The sequence below is a fragment of the Lynx rufus genome, unplaced genomic scaffold (genome assembly GCF_022079265.1).
Source record: "Lynx rufus isolate CCGP_SWC_20201006 ecotype Redwood Valley unplaced genomic scaffold, mLynRuf1.p SCAF_13, whole genome shotgun sequence".
In the NCBI taxonomy this organism is placed as follows: Eukaryota; Metazoa; Chordata; class Mammalia; order Carnivora; family Felidae; genus Lynx; species Lynx rufus.
Genome location: NW_025814827.1, coordinates 4607074 through 4629359, shown reverse-complemented (window position 1 = coordinate 4629359; position 22286 = coordinate 4607074). Strand labels below are relative to the sequence as shown.

Below are 22286 nucleotides of genomic sequence, written 5' to 3'. Positions count from 1 at the left end.
ATAGGACTCTGGACTTAGTTTAAGATCAACTTAACTCTCCTGGGATTTATTCTGCTGGCATCTGCCAGGCAGCAGGGTAGGGATCCCCTTTTCAAACCTGACCTGGTGGCCTCCGTTGAGGGCTGAGACATCACACTTGGTCCCAATACCTCTTGCTCTGCTGGTTGGGCAGTTACTTCCTTGATGCTTCTCCAAAGGTCCACGCGGCACGTGTGTTCTTACCTTGCTGTGGAATAGAGAAATGTCTACGTAACCAGTTTTTGTTTTTTGTGTAACGAGAGGGATCTCTGAATGACCACTGGTTGCAGAGCCTGAGCCCCACGGAATCCGTTTGCCACAGGTGTAACCCGTTAGTAAACCTCAACTATGCTGTGCTGCTGTACAACCAGGGCGAGAAGCAGGGTGCCCTGGCTCAGTATCAGGAGATGGAGAAGAAGGTCCACCTGCTGCAGGACAGCAGCTCTCTGGAATTTGACGCCGAGGTATGTCTTTTATTAGCTCCTGGGAGGCTTCTGAATAAAGCGCAAATAATCCAGATACCAGGTATTCTATAGGTTTATGGCCATTTTGGCTCTGATGTTCCTGGCAGCATGAAATCTCCAATTAGGAACATCCTGAGAAAAAACTTCCCTAGAAGAAAATAGTAAGAGGAAGTTCAGGCTTACCGAGTTATGTTATTGATAATACAACTGATGTGAGGTCTCTGTCTCTTTGCAGCTTCTCCTCACTTCTTCTCATGTGGGAAAGGCAGGAGTTGAGCTCTGTAAGGCACCAAACTTGAATTGTTAGGTTTTGAGATCCTATATGTGCTCCCTTGCCGTCCACTAAGGGCAGTCTGTATTCTCTGCTGTTTGAGAATGATTTCCTTGCAATAAATACTTTCTCTCTCAAATACTAGTACCGTTAGACATGATTTCACCTGCACTCCCTGGTGGAAGAGGTGGGTAGGCTTCACTCTGCCGGTCCTCTCTGTGACGCTTTTTTTCTTCCCATGTGGGGACAAGATGGTGGACATGGCCCAGAAGCTGGGAGCTGCCCTCCAGGTCGGGGAGGCACTGGTCTGGACGAAACCAGTTAAAGACACCAAGTCAAAGCACCGGACCACTTCAACTAGCAAAGCTGCCAGTCTCCAGCAGCCTCTGGGCTCTAATCAAGCCCTAGGACAGGCAATGTCTTCAGCAGCTGCATACGGGAAGCTCCCCTCAGGTAGGAGGCTGCGCACAGCTCCATGGAATCCTCGTGGGTACAAGCTGCATGTGCCAGCGAGAGATGACAGCTTTAAGTGAGGCTGACACTTCTCAGACTCAGAACACGTCCAAGTAGTATTCCTAGAAGGGGAAGAAGCCATATGCTGGCCAAATTGGCACTTGCTTCCTTAAGGCAAGTTGTGTCGGAGGGAACAGGCTTAGTCAGAGGTGTACAGTATTCAAGTTTAGAAATACATGACAGCACCTTCTGTTCTGCTAAAGCAGTGACAATTAAAGCAAGATCGCATAAGTCAGCATTGCGCAGGTAATTAAAGATTTTTTCAGTGAGTCATTGAAGGCAAACTTGACCGTTGCTTTCTTAGCGATGGTCTAACTTCATAGCTGCAAAGATACGTCACAGTCCCCGCTGGTCCTCAAAGATACAGGGTTTCTTTTTGAAATTTGACAATGTGATTTCTTCAAGAACCGTGGAACTGAGAATTCAAGCTGTTTGTTTTGTTGCTAGGTGCTGGAGGAACATCCCATCTCACAAAGCCACCATCTCTGCCTCTGGAGCCACAGCCCACTGTGGAAGCACATCCAAATGAAGCATATGCACAAATAAGAGAAAAATAGGAGTAGGATGACCCCGGACTATAGGTTTCTCTGGTGAGGATGTAGCAGATTAGGAAAGGTCACGCAACACAGGCAGCACGGACGCCAGTGTGTTCCCTGGGCACCAAGGACCGCAGGATGTGTTGTGATGACCCCAAGGAGCCTGAGGCCTAGCAGCCTCTCATCAGCCCCGTCAGCCGGGACCAGACAGGTCCTTTCAGAATTAAGAGCAGGGCTCACGGCTCTGTGTTTGTAGCTTCAAGAGCCAGCAGGGCACGTGATGCTGTTTGCTTCTGAAATGACTGTCATCTCCTGGATGACTTCCTCCTTCCTTTGCGGAAGGAAAGTCTGAGACAGACCTCTACTCATTAGCTCTGTTATGATGAAGCCTTGGCTTAGCTGAGATGGTCCTCAGACTGGGGGGCATGGCAGCCTCCAAGGCAAACAAATCTTGGATTAATAATCCAGCTCTAACACTCTAAATTTAAGGGGAGAAATGATGAAAAAAACCTCTGTATATTGAGGTTGAATATTCCAGCTATGCTTGTCCAGGGGAATCCAGAACAAGGCCCTGTGGCTTGTTCTTGAGAGAGGTCAGAGTGTGGAGTCAGATCATGTCAGTGTGATAAGAAGTAGGAGTGAAGGGCTGGTCTGGTATCAGCACCAGCGATTAAAAGGAAAGGAAGAGCTTCTTAACTAATTTTTATTTAAGACCATCAATGATACTACTGGCCAGATGCTATCAATTCATTATATGTCCTTTTTAGAATCAAGATTATGTATCATCATCCCTTTGGGAGAAGTTGTTAACTTAGGTATAAAAATAAGAGATCACAATAAAAACTTCTTAAAAGAACCTATGATCACAGTCTTACTTCCAAAACTAGTTTGAAACTAGAGAAGGAACCTCAAGGCCAAGTTCCTGTGTAGTACGAACATAGCTTCTGCTGCAGCAGCCCCGACGGATGGTACGCCAGCAATTTGCTTGAGGGCCAGTCCCCATTTTGCACTTGAAGTGTCCTATAATTACCATAATTTAAAGGTGAGGACACCTATTGCCAAACCAAACTATGGAGTTTTTTATGTTATGACTCTGTCTGTTTTGACATTGAAGCAGCGGCTAAGTGAGCGGGGAAACTCTTCAGTTCTCGTATCTCAGAAGTAAACACCAAGGTGTCAGAAGCAATGCCCTGGCCCACGCAGCTGGTATGTGGAAGAACCAGGATTTATACCCTGAGCAGCTGAGAAAGCTCACTTTTATATCAGTGTGTAGTCTCTTGTGCCCATGAATGAAAAGGTCTTGGTGAGAAATGATTAGGGTATGAACTGAGAGATGGAGTAGAGGTGAGGGGGCTTAGAGTTTAGGAAGTGAGATCAGTAGAATACTATTGGGAACTGGATGTAGCAGGTTAAGAGGACTGTCAGAAGGGCATCCACTGCTGGGAGAGTTCCATAAACCAGGGAAGAGGAATACGGGGCACACCAGTGGAGGCTTATGGGGTCTAGTTTTAGACGTGTTTATCTTTGAGACCTCCAGATGGTGACACTAGACACTGGAATAGATTTCAGATGTGAAATCTGGCTTGAAGATCAAGGTGCAGGAGTAATTTAATTTGGGCTCTAGCTGAAAGCACAGATTTGAAAGGAGCCCCAGGGAAAGCGAGGATGGGGGACCCAAGATGGGAAACCGTATTGTGACAGTGATAGAAGAGACAAAGCCAGGAGAGTGGTTTTGGGGAAGGCCAAGTAAGAAAAGGTTCAGGAAGGGAATGGTCACATGGAACCCTTCCAAGATACTGTCATCCCCACTCCATAAAGGAGGAAGGTGAGGTTGGGAGATGCAAAATGAATTTTCCAAGGTAAGTGGCAGGATCAGGATTTGAACTCCGATGCAAAGCTCCTGCTTTTTTAAGCGGTATCCATGCCTTTGTGGCATACCTTTTTATTTTTTTTTGATATTTCTAGGCTACATGGTTCATCTGAGTTTTCTCAAATTGCCACAAACCTCAAAAAAAACCCTTTCCAATGTATTTACTGAAAAAAAAAAATCCACATGTAAGTGGACCTGTGCAGTTTAAACCCAAGTTGTTCAGGGTTCAGCTGTACTAGGTTACACCTGCCCAACCTTTTGTGCATGTGGGTTTGCAGTTTCTCTCTCTGTGAGAAAGGAGCTTTTCCGATCTCTAGTTGTGGGAGTTGCTCTTGTCATAATTTTTCACAGAATTAGGAAAATGAGGCAAAGTACATGGTCACAAAATACAGACGTGGTTTTAGATGGCTTGAAAGTATAGGTATGAACTAGCAATGGGAAAAGTGCCCTTTTTACTGAATAGTATTAGTACAAAACTTTGGAATATAAGATTACAGTCATTTTGTTTTTAAGGAAGAATCATTATCCGATAATGGCAGAGTAGCTCATGTTGATCAGTCCTCCACAGATAACAAGTGTAAACAAGTGGGTAAATATAAAGCACTATCTTGGTTTAATTTTTTTAAAAATACTGTGACTGGGGCAGCTGAGTGGCTCAGTTAAGCATCCGACTCTTGATTTCGGCTCAGGTCATGATCTCACGGATCATGAGATCAAGCCCCACATCGGGTTCCACACTGACAGCCAGGAGCCTGCTTGGGATTCTCTCTCTCCCTCTCTCTTGCTTAAATAAGTAAACATTAAAAAAAAAAATACTGTGACTGTTCTAAGCAAAAAATTGTGAGGTTTAACATAAATAAATGTAACTAAAGGAAGGGCGGGTACATGGAACTCAATGAGTGAAAAAGGTTTTTATATCTTCCATGATGTGGTACAAAGTTATTCCTAATAGTTTGTGAAACGTTAAGGATGCCTAGAGCAACCGGTAAAAAGATGCAAAGAATTATAGCTAAAAAGGTGAGAGAAAAAAATATTTAAAAAAATATTCAATTAACACCCTCCTCACCACTAACGGGCAGGAAAGGAAGAATAGAGGAACAAAAAAGGGAACAAAGAAAAAAATAAGTAGCAAAATGTTAAATGTAAATCCAATCATGTCCACAATTACATTAAAATGTAATTAGACTAAAAAAAGTACTTGGACTAAACATTCCAATTGAAGAGTAAAGAAAGGATAAACCCAGCTATCTGCCACTGAAAGCGAAAGGATGGAGAACGTCATATCTCAAGCTACAGGCCCGAGTCCAGAGTGCTATATTGATGCCAGATAAAGTAGATTTCAAAACCAGGAGCATTACCAAAAATAAAGAGGGACATTTCATAAAACCGCTCAATTCAGTAGAAGAAACATATATAGTATATGCACTTAACAGCATTGCTTCAAAATACATGAAGTAAAAACCGACAGAATTAAATCCCCATAGTTGGATATGCTGGCACTCCCTCTTTCTGCAGTTGTTACAATTAGGAAGTGTAAAAGTACACATGAACCACCTTGACCTAACTGACATTTGGAGAACACTAGGCCCTGCACATAGTACATTCAGCAGGACAGAGCATGTGCTGGGCCACATGACAGGTCTCAGAGTCGAGAGACTGAAATTTACACAATATGTTGACCACAGTGAGATTCTATTAGAAATTAACAAGATGTTTAGAAAACCCCTAAATATTTTGAAGCTAAACACACTAATAACTCACAAGCCAAGAAAGAAATCAAAAGAGAAAATACTTTTACAATGAAAACAAATCACAATTTGTGGGATTCAGCTAAAAGCAGTGCTTACAGGGAATCTTATAGTTGTAAATGCTTCTATCGGAAGAGAAAGGTAGAAAATCAGTGGTAGAGGTTCCTACCTTAAGCTAGGAAAAGAGCAAAATATACCTGAAATAAGAGTAGACAAATATTAAAAATCTAAAAAGCCGAAAGTTTGTGGGGAAAAAAAATGACAAGGGGCACTTGGGGTGGCTCAGTCGGTTAAGTGACAGACACTTGATCTCTGCTCAGTTCATGATCTCATGGTTTGTGAGATCAAGCCCATGTCAGGCTCTGTGATGACAGTGTGGAGCCTGCTTCGGATTTTGTCTCTCCCTCTCTCCCTCTCAAAAAATAAGAAAGCAACAACAACAAAACCGCAGCTAAACTAATGAAGGAAGAAAGACAAATCACCAATAAGAGGGAACAGCATTACAGATAGTATGGATGAGAGAAAGATCAAGGAATATGAACAATTTTAGAACAAAACGGACAACTTGTATGCAACAGACAAAATCTGAAAAATAACTTACCGAAATTGAAATGAGGAAATGTAAAACCTTAGAAGTCCTATTCAAGGGGCACCTGGGTGGCTCTGTCAGTTAAGCATCCAACTTCAGCTCAGGTCATGATCTCACGGTTCATGGGTTCGAGCCTCGCATCGGGCTCTGTGCTGACAGCTCAGAGCCTGGAGCCTGTTTCAGATTCTGTGTCTCCCTCTCTCTGCCCCTCCTCCGTTCATGCTCTGTCTCTGTCTCAAAAATAAACATTAAAAAAAAATTTTTTTAAAGTCCTATTCAAGAAACTGAATTTATAAATCAAAACTTACCTGAAGCAAACTCTTGGCCCAGATGATTTAGCTGGTAAATTGTATTAAATCCAACTTGACAAAAATTTTTAGGAAATAGGAGCAAAAACTTCCCAACTTGTTTATGAGGCCAGTATAACCCTGATATCAAAACTGGACAAAGACATTACAGAATAAGGAAACTGCAGGCCATTCTGCATGAACATAGGTACAAAAGTCCTTAATATATTAGCAAATCAGTACTAGTGCATCAAATCCAGCAATATATAAAAAGGTAACTACGTACATCACGACTGAGCTGGGGTTATCCCAGGAAGTTAAACTCTTGGTTTAATATTTGAAAAAGTAGTTTCATGTGTTAACAAAATAGAAAAGTCACACAATTTCAGTAGATACAGAAAAAGCAACTTTTAAAAAGCCATCATAAAACCCCAGCAAATCAGGACTAGAAGGTGGCATCAACAACTTGACAAATGGCATCTGTGGAAAAAGGTGCAAGTGAGTATCACATTTAACAGTAAAATATTGAATACTTTGCCCCTAAGAAGAGGACCAAGGTAAGGATGTCCGCTTTTACGACTTTTGTTCAACATTATACTTAGAGGTTCTGGTCAGTGTTCTAAAGGCAAGAAATAAAAAGGCATAGGTAGAAAAGGGCATGGTTATTTATATAGAAAAACCTAAGGAATCCTAAAAGCAAGTAAATGAGGGTGCCACCAGTGATAACTGGATTTGGCAAGGTCAGTGTTCAAAAATCGATTGTTTTCCACCAAGGAACTGTTTGAAAATGAAATTCAAAAAAAATCCGTTTACAATACTGTCAGATACTACTGACATGAAATACTTAGGGATGAATTTAACAAAATACATGTAAGGCCTGTACCCTGAAAACTACAAAGCACTGTAGTGAAAAAGACCAAAATAGGCCATGTTCACACACTGGGAAACTAACTCTTGTTGAGATCAAAATTCTTTCCAAATAGGTTCGTGGATTCCTAGAAGCCCAACAGGTTTTGGGGTAGAAATTGAGAGCTGGTTCTCCAATGTGAGGGAAATACAAAGGACTCAGCACATCCAAGGCAATCTTGAACAAAGTTGGAGGACTTACCTCACTTCCAGACTTGACCAAAATAGCAATTACATGGTGCCGGCATGGGGAGGTGAGGGTGCAAATGGATCAGTAGGTCTTTTCAACAGTGCCAGAATGACTGGACAGCGGTGTAGAAAAAAGTGGATCTGATCCTAATCTGTTACCATCCACAAAAGTAACTCAAAATAGATGATGGACCTAAATGTAAAACCTAAAATTTTACAGTTCCTAGAAGAAAATAATGAGACTACAGGTAGGACAGGAATAGTCCAGTGCTTCAGACTAATAAGCCATGAAGAAAACGAGTATCCGACTACAGACTGGGAGTATATTCTGGGAAAACAGTCACAAAATATATCTGACAAAGAGTTTATATCCAGGATATATAAAGAACTCCTACAACTCAAAATGAACCACCCAATCAACAGCCCCCCAATAAACACAAAGAATGTTATAGATGCAAAATAAAACTGCAATGAAATGCCACTCTGTACCCTCCAAAATGGCTACAATTAAACTGACAATTCCAAATCTTGGGGACGTTGAGAAGCCACCAGAGCTGTCCTACATCATTAGTGGGAGTAAAATGGTGTAGCCACTTTGGGGTGATGGGAACATTATATACCTGGATAGGCATGTAGGTTAGATGGGCACATACATTTGTCAAACCTACTCAATGGTACCCTTGAAATTTGTGTAGCTACACTGTATGCAAATCTTTACCTATGACAAGACTCCAAAGTGAAATGTTAAATCATTGTGGTAACTTCTCAATGTTTTAAAAACAGTTCTAAAGAGACCCAGGAAATCACCTGTTCAGTTTAGTAACAGTGACAATTCTTAAACTTTTAAATATGCACCATGTACCATGCTATTTTGCACAGCATTCTCCTTTAATCAAGAACCCTAAGGATACAGACTACACCCCGTTTTACAGATGAGGAAAGTAAGGCTCAGCGCAGGTAACATGCCGTCACACACGTCATCTCAACACCCCGCATAGAATTTGGATTTCTTCTGATGACTCACCTTTCCCCACTAAACTTGACAATAAAATGCAAACTCAATCTGCAAGGTAGAGATTACCGATTTTTGGCCAGATTCTGATCTCAGTAGTGTTTTGTGTGCTGGCGCTATTCCCTGGCTTTAAGTCAATTTCAAGCAAACGTAAGAGTGTTAGAACATTTTTAGGAAGGCTCATTTCTCACCAGGCACCCTTTCCTAGTCCGGTGGATCTTCACCCTTCTTCATATCAAGTCATATGTGGAAACTTTTGTAAAATACAGTTTGGAGCGAAGGGTTGAGAGGCCTGAGGCCTACCTGTATCCTGCCCTGCCAGCTCACTTCCACAAAGCCTGTCCTAGGTCATGAGTCCAGTCTTCCTTCCAAAGATTAGCTGACTCCTCTAAAGGATGGACGTTCAGAGGGGCGCATGTACGTTCCCGACTACACGCATTCAGGCACATGTAAAGATTCACAAAAAGAGTACTTGCCCCTGAGTAGGATGCATCTTGATACCTTTTGTGTTAACCACCAAATTGATTTCGTGACTATCAATACTTCAAGACCCATCTTTTGAAAAATATTGCTCTAAGGTACACGCTGATTACACTTTATTGACAACACCAGAGCAAACTGGAGAACTCGCATAGACCAAGGGCAGGGGCCAGTAGACACAACTTCTATAGAGACAGATGGTAAGAAAAAGTCACATGGAAAACATCTCAGTGCTCTCCAAGTTTTAGGTTTATAACGTAAACAAGGAGTTATTCCAATTCTTGGGAAAACAGAAATCTCTTCTCAAGCCTTTCTAATACAAATAGGCTAGAAAGCAGGTGTTTATTTTTAACCTAAGTTGGAAGCAGAGACTGATGAAATAGCAGCCAGAGATTTCCTTAATAAGCTATTTGCTTTGAGTTTCAAGCTCTAGGCTTACATTTTCTTTGAAGGAGTAATCAAGCCTTTCCTTCTTATCCAAAGCGGGAAAGGAGAGGTCATAAATGAAGAATCTGAGGTAGCTTTGCAGTTCTAGAAGCTGCTATGAGCCAGGTATGAAATGGTCACCCCTGACCTAAGTGGGCCTGCCACCCGCTGCCATATTTATACTGTTCTTTGAACAACTGAGAAGACTCACCACTTTCAAACTGTTTCACAGCGGCTTTGCTGCTTGAAACTACTGTCTTCTGTTGCCTTAAACCAACAGAGGACAGACCTATATATAGCTCAGGCTCAGTGTGTGGGGCTGCCTGCCCAGTGAAAGGAAGACAAGATAACCAAACACCTGAAGAGCAGAGTAACGTACAGCTCACACCTTAGTCAAAGTCAGAATGATTCATACTTTACCTGGCTCCAGAGTGGTGGGGAAAGAAACAAAATCACAGACTTAGGATTCCTGAAATGTAAATTATTTTTAATATATTTAAAAGCACACAGAAGTCTCCTTGATTTATAAAAAAATAAATACATGACAGATTTATTCATGATCTTGGGGCTCTTATGAGGTAAAACTTTTTAATGGATGTGGTGCGTCGATGTAAAACAAACATCTGTTATACACAGAGAAGCATATTCCAGTTGTAAAAGCAAATTCCTTCAAGGATCCGAACAAAGATCAGTCCTCCACTGTGGAAAGTGTGTCCAGAGCTGGGGGAGGGGACCGGGCCCAGGCTGGGGTCCTCGGTCCTCTGACCAGCCAGCCTACAACCTCCAGAGCCAGGGCACGGAGACAGGGCCCAGCAGCTCCCATGGCCGCTCTGCAGGTCAGCCAGGCTTCTGAACAAATGACGAACTCGGGCCCCCACAAAGGCTGCACAGGGCTCCCGGCCTCTGCTGTGACTGTGATGCACGGGAGTGACTGTTTTGTCCTCATTTGTGGCTCTGTCTTAAGGTTGAGAGAAGACTCAGAAGGTGTGCTCATTAAATTTTTTCATTGTAACACTGAATGGAAATCAAGATCCTGCCCATGAGCGCGGAGCCCAGAAAACACGGGACCCTCACGCTGGGCTTTACTGGAGACCGGGAGTTCGGGTGAGCGAGCATGCGCTTCCTTGGGGGCAATAGGGGAAGTGCTTTCTCCAGCTGACATGCTCTCCAGGGCAAAGTCTGGCCTAAGATACTTGGCAAGGCTGCGTAAAATGGGAATATGGGAATCAAGTTTTACCCCTGTAACACGCAACATAAAAAACCAAAAATCCAGTCTCATTAGTAGACAGCTAAATTTTGATTAAAACCTGAAATGTTTTTGTGAAATCTTCAACAGGCTGGAATGTATCTGATACAGTTTAATCTGTTGTCTCTTTGGCTATCTTTCAATTAGATCTAGAAACTGTTCTGACACCCTCCATCCTATTTTGCCTGTAGTTCTTACATCGGCTAGCTCTCCTCAGGGAAGTGACCCGTAGCCACCTCCCTAATAGTGAGGGCGGGCCTCTGAATAGAAGAGGCCTTCGGCAGAAATGGCATCTCCGAGGCCCACGGTTCGAACGGGATCTTTACACACCAGTACTGGTGTGAAGTGGAAGGATACCCCCTCCCTGTGCCACTCTGCGACCGGCCTGCTGGGGTCTATCACGATCCTGGAGCCGGCCTCTGAGTGGGAAGTCATGAACTCGCGGGGCGCCCTCAGGGACACTCGGCTGGCATCTATGGTTTCTGTCGCGCAGGCCTGTGTCCCGGCTACGCGAGCTCCCGCAGCCACAGCTGCCAGCTGGTTGGCCCAGTGTCCATCTACGGTTGCCAGGATGTGGTAGACCAGCGTGTGGAAATGGATCCTGGTGAGGTCTGAAGCTCTGCTTTTACTCCTCCCATGTTCCTTCAAGATCCAAAAGAGGATGTCGCTGACCATACCCACATCAGGGACACCATTCCAGGAAGAGAGGGACGAGTGAGGTCCAGATGCCGCCTGGCTGAGAAATAACAGCTCCTGTTCGTTCAGCCCAAGGGAAGTCACCGCGGGGAAGACCTGCTAACAGAAACAAAACGGAGGTTTCTTCCTGATGAACATCCAACTCCCAAGATGCCTCAGGACACAGCCAATGACCGAAGTCAGGGAAAGCAGGCAGTATGGCATCTTTCTTCCTACCACAGGACTCCCCACCCCTGATGCACACGCTGGGGAAGTGACGGACCACAGGTTGCTGCTCTGGCTACTGCACCTCTAACTACACCCTCATTATCACTTGGGATTTGACCAGAAAGTTGCAGTCACACCGTTTTAGACTCAGTCTTCTGTTATATTCATCTAAGACAAAGGGCAGAGGGAACACATATTTCGTGTTGCTTTCCATGGGCCTCGCTTTTGCCTCTGCATACACAGCAGACCCTCTTCCTACTGGTGGGACGGGGTTCCTGGTTCCTGAACACCAGCAGGTGCTGTACCAGTAAAATGAGGGCCCTACCAACACAGTCAGGGTCACATGGTTCCGTGTACACAACACCAAGAAGCGAGGAGAAACGTTTCAGGTTAGAGCTAAGCTTTTTAAGCAGGTGTGGGGTAGGGAAGACTGTATTCAGTAATAACCGTGTGCAAAAGGGTACTGAATGGAAGCCACTAAGCCTGTTTCTGTCTCAAGGGGAACCACTGTGTCTAACTCACTATCTCTTACTCAGCACTTCTCTCCTTAGAGCCAGAGAACTGCACATAAGGTTGTGCAAGAGAAAGGAGCCCCTGGAGGGAGGGCGGGAGGGGGAGGGGTATGTGTGGGTGCATGTGAATATATTTATTATTTAAAAACCAATGGTCTAGGGGCGCCTGGGTGGTTCAGTCGGTTGAGCGTCTGACTTCAGCTCTGGTCATGATCTCACAGTCTGTGAGTTCAGGCCCCATGTAGGGCTCTGTGCTGACAGCTCAGAGCCTGGAGCCTGTTTCGGATTCTGTGTTTCCCTCTCTCTCTGCCCCTCCCCTGCTCACACTCTGTCGGTTTCTCTCTCTCAAACATTAAAAAAAAAAAAAATTAAAAAAAACACAAAACAACAAAAAGAAACAAAAAAACAATGGTCTGTACCTTTGCCAATGTAATAGCACCTCCATTTATGGCATGTTGTGTGCCGGGCCCTGAGTGGATGGCTTTATTTCGTTCCATTCTTACTGTAACCCTCTCAAAGGAGGGATCGCCTCTGTTTTACAGATAAGGGAACTGAGGCTCAGAAAGGTTAAACAGACACACAGAAAATGAAATGAAAATGGCTTTTTTTTAAGTGAAAAGATAACCTCAAAAGAGAAATGCAAATTAAAAACTCTACTGAGAAATAGCAAGTGTGAAACCCAACGTAAACCGTGGGCTGTGGCGACCTGAGTGTAGGGTCAGGCACTCACAGCTGTGACACTGCAGGGCAGCGAGGTGCCGACGGGGGAGGTGGTGGGCTTGTGTGTGGCAGGTATATGGGAATGCACCATGTGCTACTCACTGTTGCTATGAACTAAAACTGCCCTAAAAAGTAAAGTCTATTAAAAGAAGACACAAATATTCAAGAATTTTTCACCTATCAGATTGGTAAAGAATACAAGTTTCTAATCACATTCTCGTGGCAAGGAAAAGAGGGAATAAACACTTGTAAAGATTTCTAGCAGCAGGAAATGGGCACAGCTCTCATGAAGGGTGTCTTGGCAGCATTAAATTTACAAAGACCTTCTTTGCTCCACCTAACAGCTCTTCTGAGAATTCAACATATGTACCTACTTGCTCTCGGGGAAATGAAAATCCTGTACAAGTTTCTCCCCTGCACCTCCTGATGGGCCAGCAAAGGACAGAAACCAAGATGCCCAAGATGGTGCAGGCTAAGCAACCTGGGCTCCCTTTCACTGCCTGGCTGTGAAAAGACAGGATGCTTCCCAGGGGATGGTGGAGAAAAGGTCTCCAAAGTCCCATCAGTGAGAAAAAGCAAAATGCATAATGGTCTGTGTTCGGTGTGCTGTGCTATCTTTTGGGGTAAAAAAAGGACAAAAAAATAAGGATATATTCCCACATTTGCTTATACTTGTACACAGTGACTCTGGTAGTATACAGATAAAACCAAGAACGTTACTAACAGTGGCAGGGAGACTTCACTGTATCTTAGTATTTTTTGGGTTTTGAACCACATGAATATATTACCCATTAAATAGGTTAAATACTAAAACAATGAAAGGTTAAGTAACTTGCCTAAGTTGATAAAGCTAGAGAGCGGCAAACTGGCATCCCAACCCCGGCTTCCGAAGTCTGTGTTCAAGCACCACACTCCCAGATCTACCTAAGCACTGCTGTTGTCCAGAGGCAGGAGTTGAATACCTTGGTGCCTGGTGGTAAGGGAGTGAAGCTCCCCTAAAATTTTCCTCTGAGCTTCTGGAGTTTCAACTGAAAGCAGCTGAGCTGGACCTGTGGTTTTCTCCTTGGAGTTCTACCGCAAAAACCATTCACTTTCAACTTCCCCACTCCGGGAGAAACAGGACCCACAAAATCCATCAGTTACGCTGCCATACTTCTAACCTAGTAAGAGATCCTGTTCCAGAATGGCCATGACTCCTTATCTGGATCTCCATGGCCCCAGGACTGCATGACAGAATATCCACACCTCAGTAAGCCGGCCCCTGAGCCCAAAGAGCTGGCCCCACTGGACAACGGCACTTCTCAGCAAGGCCCACGAGGGTGAGGGCGCCAGAGGGCCTCACGTGCTGCCCATGTGGTTACCTGATGCACAATGCTCCTCATGAGCTCCCTGTTGGTCATACTGGCCAGCTCTAGGTGAACTGGAATACCAGTGGGGATGTCAGAAATGGAGGTCACAACCTGCGAACAGAAGAGGGCAGCGGTGCCATTAAAGACAGAAGTCACGCAAGAGGGAAGAAAGGGTCAAGGCCGAGAGGCAGTGCCTCGGGTCACTGCCTTCTTTGCCTCATCATGAAAGCTCTAAGCCTCGGGAGTCACCACAGCCTCCAGACAGGGGACACTGTTCCCAACAGGGAGGCGCTGGGGTCACAGACTCAGGGCACTGAGAACCGCCCCTGTCTGCTCACAGAGCCAGCCTATTCCTGGGGGCCTACATGGAGCGGCTGGCTCCAACCGCTGCAGAGCCTGCAGGAGCCGCGGCACAGCTGATGTGAACAGATGACACACACGACACGGAGGACGCAGACCACAAACACCGCGGCAGCCACGTCCAGCGTAGCGCAGGGTGCAGAGGCTCAGGCAAGAGGTCCTGCCCTGTCCTACTCACGCTGCCGTCCGTGTGCCTGAAAAGAGCACCAGGAGGCAGGCCTCAGAGCCGGCTGCCACGAAGGGTCCTGTGGAGGCCAGGACCGAGGACCAGGCAGCGCAAGCTGCAGAGGCGGAGAGAGGCAGGAACCTGAGGAAAAACGCCAGCTGAGATCCGTGAGATTCTGTGACAGTGCTATTACCTCCAAGAGCCTCTTCCTCTGGAGCTCCTTGCTTTGTCCCTCCATCATGTGCAATCCAGAGAGGACCACCAGGTCTGGCTGAAACTCCTCCAGGCTAGACACAAACACCTCCAGCATATTCATGGCCCCGTTGGAAAGGTCGTGGGAGAAGATGAAGCGGTTGGCATGGGGAGCTTTTAACTGGCCCCACTCCTCCCCTAGAAAGCCCAGTCAACACAATGGGAAGAAAAGGAAGAGGCTTTAAGTCTCCTAGCTGTGGGGGGCTAGCAGAGGCCTCACTGGAGCCCTGGCTCTGGGCATGCTGGCCGCTGGCTGAGTGCAGCCCAGCTACAAGGGCCCAGCCAAGCACGGCGCTGCATCCAGGAGGACCGTGGCCAGTAACGAAACAAACAAACCAAACCCCAACCCCAACCCCAGAAAACAACACACGTGTCCTGGGTGCTCTATGCCTTTGGCAAGGGGCTGGCAGGTAGTCCCGGGAAAGCTCCACTGCCCGCTGAGCTCTCACATACAGGATACCTGTGTCTCTGCCTACAGGACATGCTGTCTTTCTTGAAGCACCTGCCGACTTGCAGCTGTGCCCCGACCACCTTTCAGTTAGCCAGGACCTACAGAGGCTGAAATTCCAAGAGTCAGGCTGACTGCAGCCTTTCCTCCCTGCTGTCACGGGTGGTTTCCCCGCACTTGATCCAGAAGGCAAGAGTATCTGGCTGCTCTAGCTTCCTGTGAGTGAGCTGCTTTGGAATAATGCCTGCTCCAGACCAAGGTTAAATGCTACTTCCTCCCTAAGTGGCTGCTGACTGCTCCAGCCTGAGGTGTATCCACAGAGATTTCCCTCCACATGGTTTGAATAGCATTTTGCTTTGAGCTATCTCTTCTACTTCTACTGTTCTGAACTAGTACTCAAACTTATACCATCCCTTAACTTCTTACACATTTGTGCCACATCTCCCCAAATGGAATGCCAGACTGTACGCCTCTGATTCTCGCAGTACTTGTCACAGGCCCCTGCGGAGAGTGCCACTCAGCATCTGTTGAACTGACGCCAGCAGAGGGAGGCCAGATCCACAGTTGGCTGGGTCTTCTGGTGGGGGGAAGGAGCTTAGGATCTGGGTCTACCCACGGGAGTGGCTCTCAGCACCTGCCACACATCAGAATCTCCTGGGGAGCTGAGTTTTAAATGTCAGGTGGTGAGGCCCACCGCTGGAGATCCTGACGTGTAGGTGAGTGGAGAGCTACCTATTAGGACTCCACAGTTGCCAAGCATTTGAGGAGTGCGCTATGGCTGGGAGTCCTGAAGCAGGACAGGCGACAGGGGCCCTCCTCAGGCTCACCTGTGAAGCCTCACAACTGGAGCACAGTGCTCTTTCTTCTCTCAAGACTTGACAGAAAATCTGGAAACTCAGTCAAGCCAAGGGCCACTGCTACTAGGCTTGCTACTGCTTAGGGCAATTCCTAAATGAGCCCCTGCCAGCATGGAGGTACTTCTAGAGACTCCAGGGGCAAGGATTTATTATCTAGGCTTATACAGCTTTTCCTCCAAATGAAGGATTCATCCCATTTACAAAATTAGAGTCCATACGCTGAAGCCTGGTTTCATACTGGTTCTAACATATTTCCTGGATGTTCCTTTAGAAAGTTCTTCCCCAAGGCAGGCAGACCCAGCAGAGGGTTTCCTCCTACTGCAGGCTGATTAACGGACTCCAGTCAGCAAACTGCTTCCTCCTTTCTACAACAGGCCTCCCCAAACAGAAGCCTTGCCTCTCCATGGGGAGTGTGCATGAGTGTGCAGGGCTGACTCTGGGGCAGGTGCCAAGGTGGGGAGAGCCCATCCTTCCTTTGCTTTGAGTACAGCTTTACTGAATCCATTCCTCTGAAAAACATATTCTAGGTGTATAAAAATCTACGAAAGCAGAAAAAGACATTTCCTATTTACTAAACCCCAACACAACGGTTATGTCCGTTAAAATGCCACATGCTTTCAATTCCTGGCCCCCAGCCTACTAGTTGTCCAAAGAACATACCCAATAATGGTCCACACAGCTGAGTGCAACACTGTCATCCTGCCTCATCTTCAAAGACCCAGAGCAAGCGCGGCCTCCCCTGCAAAGTCTGTCTTAACTCTGCCGATCCCAGTAGACTCGGCTGCTTCGGCCCCGGCCACTGCTGTAACTGCTTCAGGATGTGGCACATGATTTTGTAATCATCTGCTCAGGAGCCCATGCGCTGTCATGAGCTGTGAGCTGAGCACAGGGCCCATGTCTGTCACCAGCCCCTCCGGCCTCACACTGCCCCACATGCAGCTTGTGAACAAATGAATGAGCAAAGGAACAAGCGAATGAGAGGAAAGACTGAGGACTTCAATGCCCATGACAACAAAAAATATGGATATGACTCCAAATCCCAACCACCATCCCCCAACTGACAAGACTCTGCACAAGGGGAGAAATCCACGCCAGCATCCTGCAGAGGGCAAGACCTGGAACTGACCCTTAAGGAGTGAGGCTTCTGAGAGGCACTGCCTAACTTACCCCCAGAGAAAAAGCAACTTAGCATTCAAAGTAATTTCCCCAGGGAAAAAGGGAGAGAGGCAAAACACACAGGCCTCTGCAAGGCAAAGACAAGGAGGGAAGTGGAGAGCTGCTCCCTGGCTGTTCCCACAGGACACAGGACTGATGGAGTGGCCCGAGAGCGACAGAACGACTGGAACGCAGACAGGGTGAGCCGGGAACCTCCATGCCCCCCTGTTCTCACAGAGCTCCGAACGTGTTTCTCTAAGGGAGCCCTTCACTCAATTTACCATCCTGCCCTTCGGCCACGAAGTCAGCAAAACCTGTGCAGTGACTCAGTGGGTCCAGGGCCAAAGCCTGGAAACAAGCTTCTCTGGGCAAGTCTGGCAGAGGAGGAGGAGGAAATGAAAGGTGACAAATCCTCTCTGGGAATTTATTCATCGAAATTTGAGAGAAGCTGGGGACGGACTTCTTTAAGAGAAGTGACCCGAGGGCTTCTGCCACCAGACTAGGTTCCCTCCAGGGCCAGTAGACTGTAACTTCATATGAAGTTCAATGGGAAGCCCTGCTTTGTTCTAAGAAAATAAGACCCAGAAAAGAAAAACTGAAGTGTGGGGTTCATAAACCCAAGGATGGAGATAGTCTCCTTTCAAGACAAGCTGTGCCATCTTCTTACCTCCACACGAGGCATAGCTGTCAAATCCAACAGCAAAATCATACTGAAGAGAGCAGTCTCCCCACCCTGTGGTCAACAGGGAACATGACAGAAACCAGGAACTAGAAAGGTCCCCAGTTCACCATGTGAGCGCCAGCAGGGTGCAAGTGACAGGACCCCGGAACTGGCAGCAGCAGCAGCAGCACCTCAAAGGCATTGTTAGCTCTTCTAGACCCTTCCAAGTCAACAGTCCTGTTCGTGCCTTCCACTGAAGGAGCTCACAGTACACAGTAACCTCTTAATCTTTACCACAATCTTCAGGCAGTAAGAATGATCATTCTGAGTTTCTGAGAAACTCAAAACTTGTATATGATTAAATGTGAACTGCCCACTGCAACACCTTGTCCATAATGTTCAGATCTTACCCTTCCTAAAGTTAGGAAGCTTCCTGCTCCCAATAAGCACCCAAGAGAGAACCAGAAACAATTCCTTTTTTCATACATGGAGAAAAAACCAATTTTTAAGAAACACTCTATTTCATATCTTAAAGTTAATTACTCTAGAAGGTGAGGTTCTCTTAATTGACTTGGAAGCAGTTCACTGAAGCTTATTAAGTACTGCTTTCAGGGACCAATTAGTCTGTTTGTATGCTTGAGTCTTTAACTTAATAATGTGTTGAATCAGAAATTCAAGAGTCTGAATACCGAGCAGAGAAAAGATCCAACAGCAAATACACAGAATTAAATACAGTTAAAATATGTTTAGGTATTTAGGATTCTCTGAGAATCTGATCTGTAGTTTATGTAATATGCAAAATCTACTGGGAATGACACCAGATGAGCTGGATTTGGACTGATAAAACACTGGAATATTATATAATGGGAAATAATATAAGTGTTGTGAAATACAAACACTTCCACTTACACACCCAAGGGAAAATAAAATGCTTCAAAAGATGTTTGCCAGAGGCTTGGAATCAATCAATCCTAAGCAGCTTGGAACAGTTGGCCAGAAAAGCCTAGGGCACAATCCAGCACAGTGTTGAACAGATGTTACCTGCCCTTCTCTTTCCTTAGTAATAAAGAAAAACTTTGTATATTTATGTTTAACACATTTTCGCTCAAGATGCCTGCTTTCCTATAGCCTGATTTCTCTTGGGTTTAGATCAGTTGTTTGTAGATCTGAGAATTTTCTTCAATACTGGAATACTCCATCATTCTTGAGACAATGGCCAGTATCAGCTCAGCAGAAGCAAGAGGTCAGGAAACTTTCGGTAAAGCAAGAAAGGGTCCCACCAATTTACAAAGATAAATTTCCAGCATAGTCACACCCCAATCTGACAACACACGGTTCCCTGTCCAGTCTCACACCATTACTTAGTCATTTCTCTTACCTGCTTGATACTCTAAAATAAGGTGGAACTCATCCACTTCCTGCAATGACTCTGGTGGAACAAATACATTATCATCAAGAAGTTCATGTAGCTTTGGGCCAACTGGACCGCAAAGAAGAACCTGGAGACAAGAAATAGGAAACCTATCAGAAGACCTGTCCCTGTTCCCATGGAATCTATACAGTAACAGAAAAGGTACATCCAGACCACTTCTATTCATTTCAACAAAAAACTAGAATCCAAATCTAAATTCCAAAGTTTTTGGTCTGGAGGGGCTATTACCAGGACTTAGGCCTCTGGAAGGAATGGCCACCAGAAATGAGGGGCTGAAAAAAGACCCAAGTAATACAGGTTAGGTACCTATGTAGCTGCTGAATCTCCTACACCCTGCTAGGGACTGAATATTTGTGTCCTCCCCCAAATTCCTATGTTGAAGCATAAATGCCAATGTGATAGTACTTGGAGACAGAGCTTTTAAGAGGTAAGTAAGGTCAAATGAGGTCATATGGGTGGGGTCCTACTCCAGTAGATTGGTGGCCTCCTAAGAATGGGAAGGGGGAGATAGAGCTCTCTTTCCAGCATACCCACTGAAGAAAGGCCATGTGAGGACACAGCAAGAAGGTGGCCACAAGCCAAGAAAGCAGCCCTCAGAAACTGGATCCTGTTGGAACCTTGATCTTGGACTTTCCAGCCTCAGAACTGTGACAAAATAAATTTCTGTTGTTTAAGCTGCCCAGTCAATGCCATTTTGTTGCTATGGCTGTCCAAGCAACCTAAGACCCATCCCACCTCCACTTTCTTTACTCACTCACGTCCTGTATCAGCAAACTGATACGGGATGTTGTCTGCTCAAAGCTGCCAGATAAAAGCAATTGTTTGACTTTTACACAATATAGAAAAGAGCCTCCCTAATCACAGGACCCAATTTGTGGAATCGGGCTCTTTATTGCACTCAGCTGTTATGTGAGCGGGCTAGCCTTCCAGAGATGGGAATTAAAGAGCACACCTCAATTCAGCAAGCTGGGGGGAAGGTGCTCTGCAACATTCCCCAAACCTTTTCTTCAACTCTAACCTGGGCCTCTCCCTGGCTATTCCTTCAAGAAGTCATTTCACATCTGCTGCTCTTCCTCAGTTCCCATAAGCTGCTGCTCTTGCCCTGACAGGTCTGGACCCCACTCCCAGCCAGACCAACAGGCTCAAAACCACCAAACAATGAGGGCTTGCACAGGGATGTAAAGGAATGCCCTCAGAGATGATCAACACCACTTCAGATTTAATATGCTCCACCCAGAAGCTTCAAAAGGCATTTACTTGCTAATTAACTGCCTGTTGGTACAACTACCGCTTTACTTCTTTTCTCTAATTCCTGGCCAGAGCTTCAGCCTCCAAGATGAGGCAACAAGGGCCAAATTTACCCTCCCGCCCAAAACAACCACAAAAAACAGACAAAATACTTGGAAACAATGGTTTTCAAAAACACTTAAACATTTAGCAACAAAGGACAATGAGCCATAACAGGAAAGAAAAATAAACCCAAAACAGAGTAAAATGTACAAATGCCCCATCAATAACCTTAAAAGATTTTCCAGATATACACAATCTGAAAGAATTCATTACCAGCAGACCTGCACTACAAGAAATGTTAAAGGAAATCCTTCACACAGAAGGAAAATGATACCAGATGGAAATAAAGACCTAAACAAAGGAATGAAGAGCACCAGAAATGGTGACTCTGGATAAGCACATAAGACCTTTTTCTTATTATTTAAACCTCTTCAAAAGATAATCAACTGCTTAAAGAGCAATACTAACAACACAGAATGAGGTTTACAATATACACAGAAGTAAACCATATGACAATAGCACTATAAAGACCGGAGGGGAGAAATGGAAGCACCTATCTACTATAAAGTATTTACATTATACATGAAGTATGATATCACTGACAACAGACTGTGACAGCTAAAAACATACACTATAAATCTTAAGGCAACCACTATAATAACAAGGAATTATAACTAATAAGCCAAAGAAGATAATATGAAAGCTAGAAAATAATTCAAAAGAGTGCAGAAAAAGAGGAAAAAGGGAAGATAAAGAGCTTGGACAGAGAATAATAGCAAGATGTCAGATTTAAAGTTATCTAATCTATTAAGAAATACATTAAATGCAAATGGCCTAAACAGTCCAATTAAGAGAGACTGTCAAAGTGGATTAAAAACCAAGCCCCATGTGGTGCCTGGGTGGCTCAGTTGGTTAATAAGTAGCCGACTTTGGCTCAGGTCTTGATCTCATGGTCCATAGTTTCAAGCCCTATGTTGGGCTCTGTGCTAATAGCTTAGAGCCTGGAGCCTACTTCAGATTCTGTGTCTTCCTCTCTCTCTGCTCCCTCCCCTGCTCACACTCAAGTCTCTCAAAAGTAAATAAACATTAAAAAAAAAAATTAAAAAGCAAGCCCCAAATATATGTTGCCTACAAGAAATATATTATTATTTTTTTTAATTTTTTTTTCAACGTTTTTATTTATTTTTGGGACAGACAGAGACAGAGCATGAACGGGGGAGGGGCAGAGAGAGAGGGAGACACAGAATCGGAAACAGGCTCCAGGCTCCGAGCCATCAGCCCAGAGCCTGACGCGGGGTTCGAACTCACAGACCGTGAGATCGTGACCTGGCTGAAGTCGGACGCTTAACCGACTGCGCCACCCAGGCGCCCCAAGAAATATATTATTTATTAACTAAACTATGAAATCTAAGTCACCATTTTATTTACTTTGCAACTACCAGTATGTTGTTTTTATCTGGTTACATTATTACTATTATTTTTTATTGAAGTTTGGTTGACATACAATGTTACATTAGCTTCAAGTGTACAATATAGTGATTCAACAAGTCTATGTGTTTTGCTATGCTCACCACAAGTGTAGCTAGCTACCATACCTCATCCAGACGACGCTATAACAATGCCATC

At 45.1% G+C, this 22286-nt stretch overlaps 2 protein-coding genes across 3 annotated transcripts in view; one reads left to right on the top strand and one right to left on the bottom strand.

The window, feature by feature from the left end:
- Positions 1-2704, top strand: part of BBS4 (Bardet-Biedl syndrome 4) — a 55202-nt gene extending 52498 nt beyond the window's left edge. The window contains exons 14-16 of the mRNA XM_047075671.1: positions 341-482; positions 1005-1206; positions 1714-2704. Coding sequence (XP_046931627.1) covers positions 341-482; positions 1005-1206; positions 1714-1823 — 454 coding nt within the window. The 3' untranslated portion in view covers positions 1824-2704. The remainder of the gene's footprint in view (positions 1-340; positions 483-1004; positions 1207-1713) is intronic.
- Positions 2705-9827: 7123 nt separating this feature from the next.
- Positions 9828-22286, bottom strand: part of ADPGK (ADP dependent glucokinase) — a 28902-nt gene continuing 16443 nt past the window's right edge. Inside the window, exons 4-7 of one of the 2 annotated variants that reach the window (XM_047074836.1) lie at positions 19317-19437; positions 14759-14955; positions 14052-14150; positions 9828-11350 (exon numbers count right to left, since the gene is read on the bottom strand). In XM_047074836.1, the coding sequence (XP_046930792.1) occupies positions 10796-11350; positions 14052-14150; positions 14759-14955; positions 19317-19437 (972 nt within the window). In that variant the 3' untranslated portion in view covers positions 9828-10795. The remainder of the gene's footprint in view (positions 11351-14051; positions 14151-14758; positions 14956-19316; positions 19438-22286) is intronic. The other variant, XM_047074837.1, reaches the window with a different exon arrangement.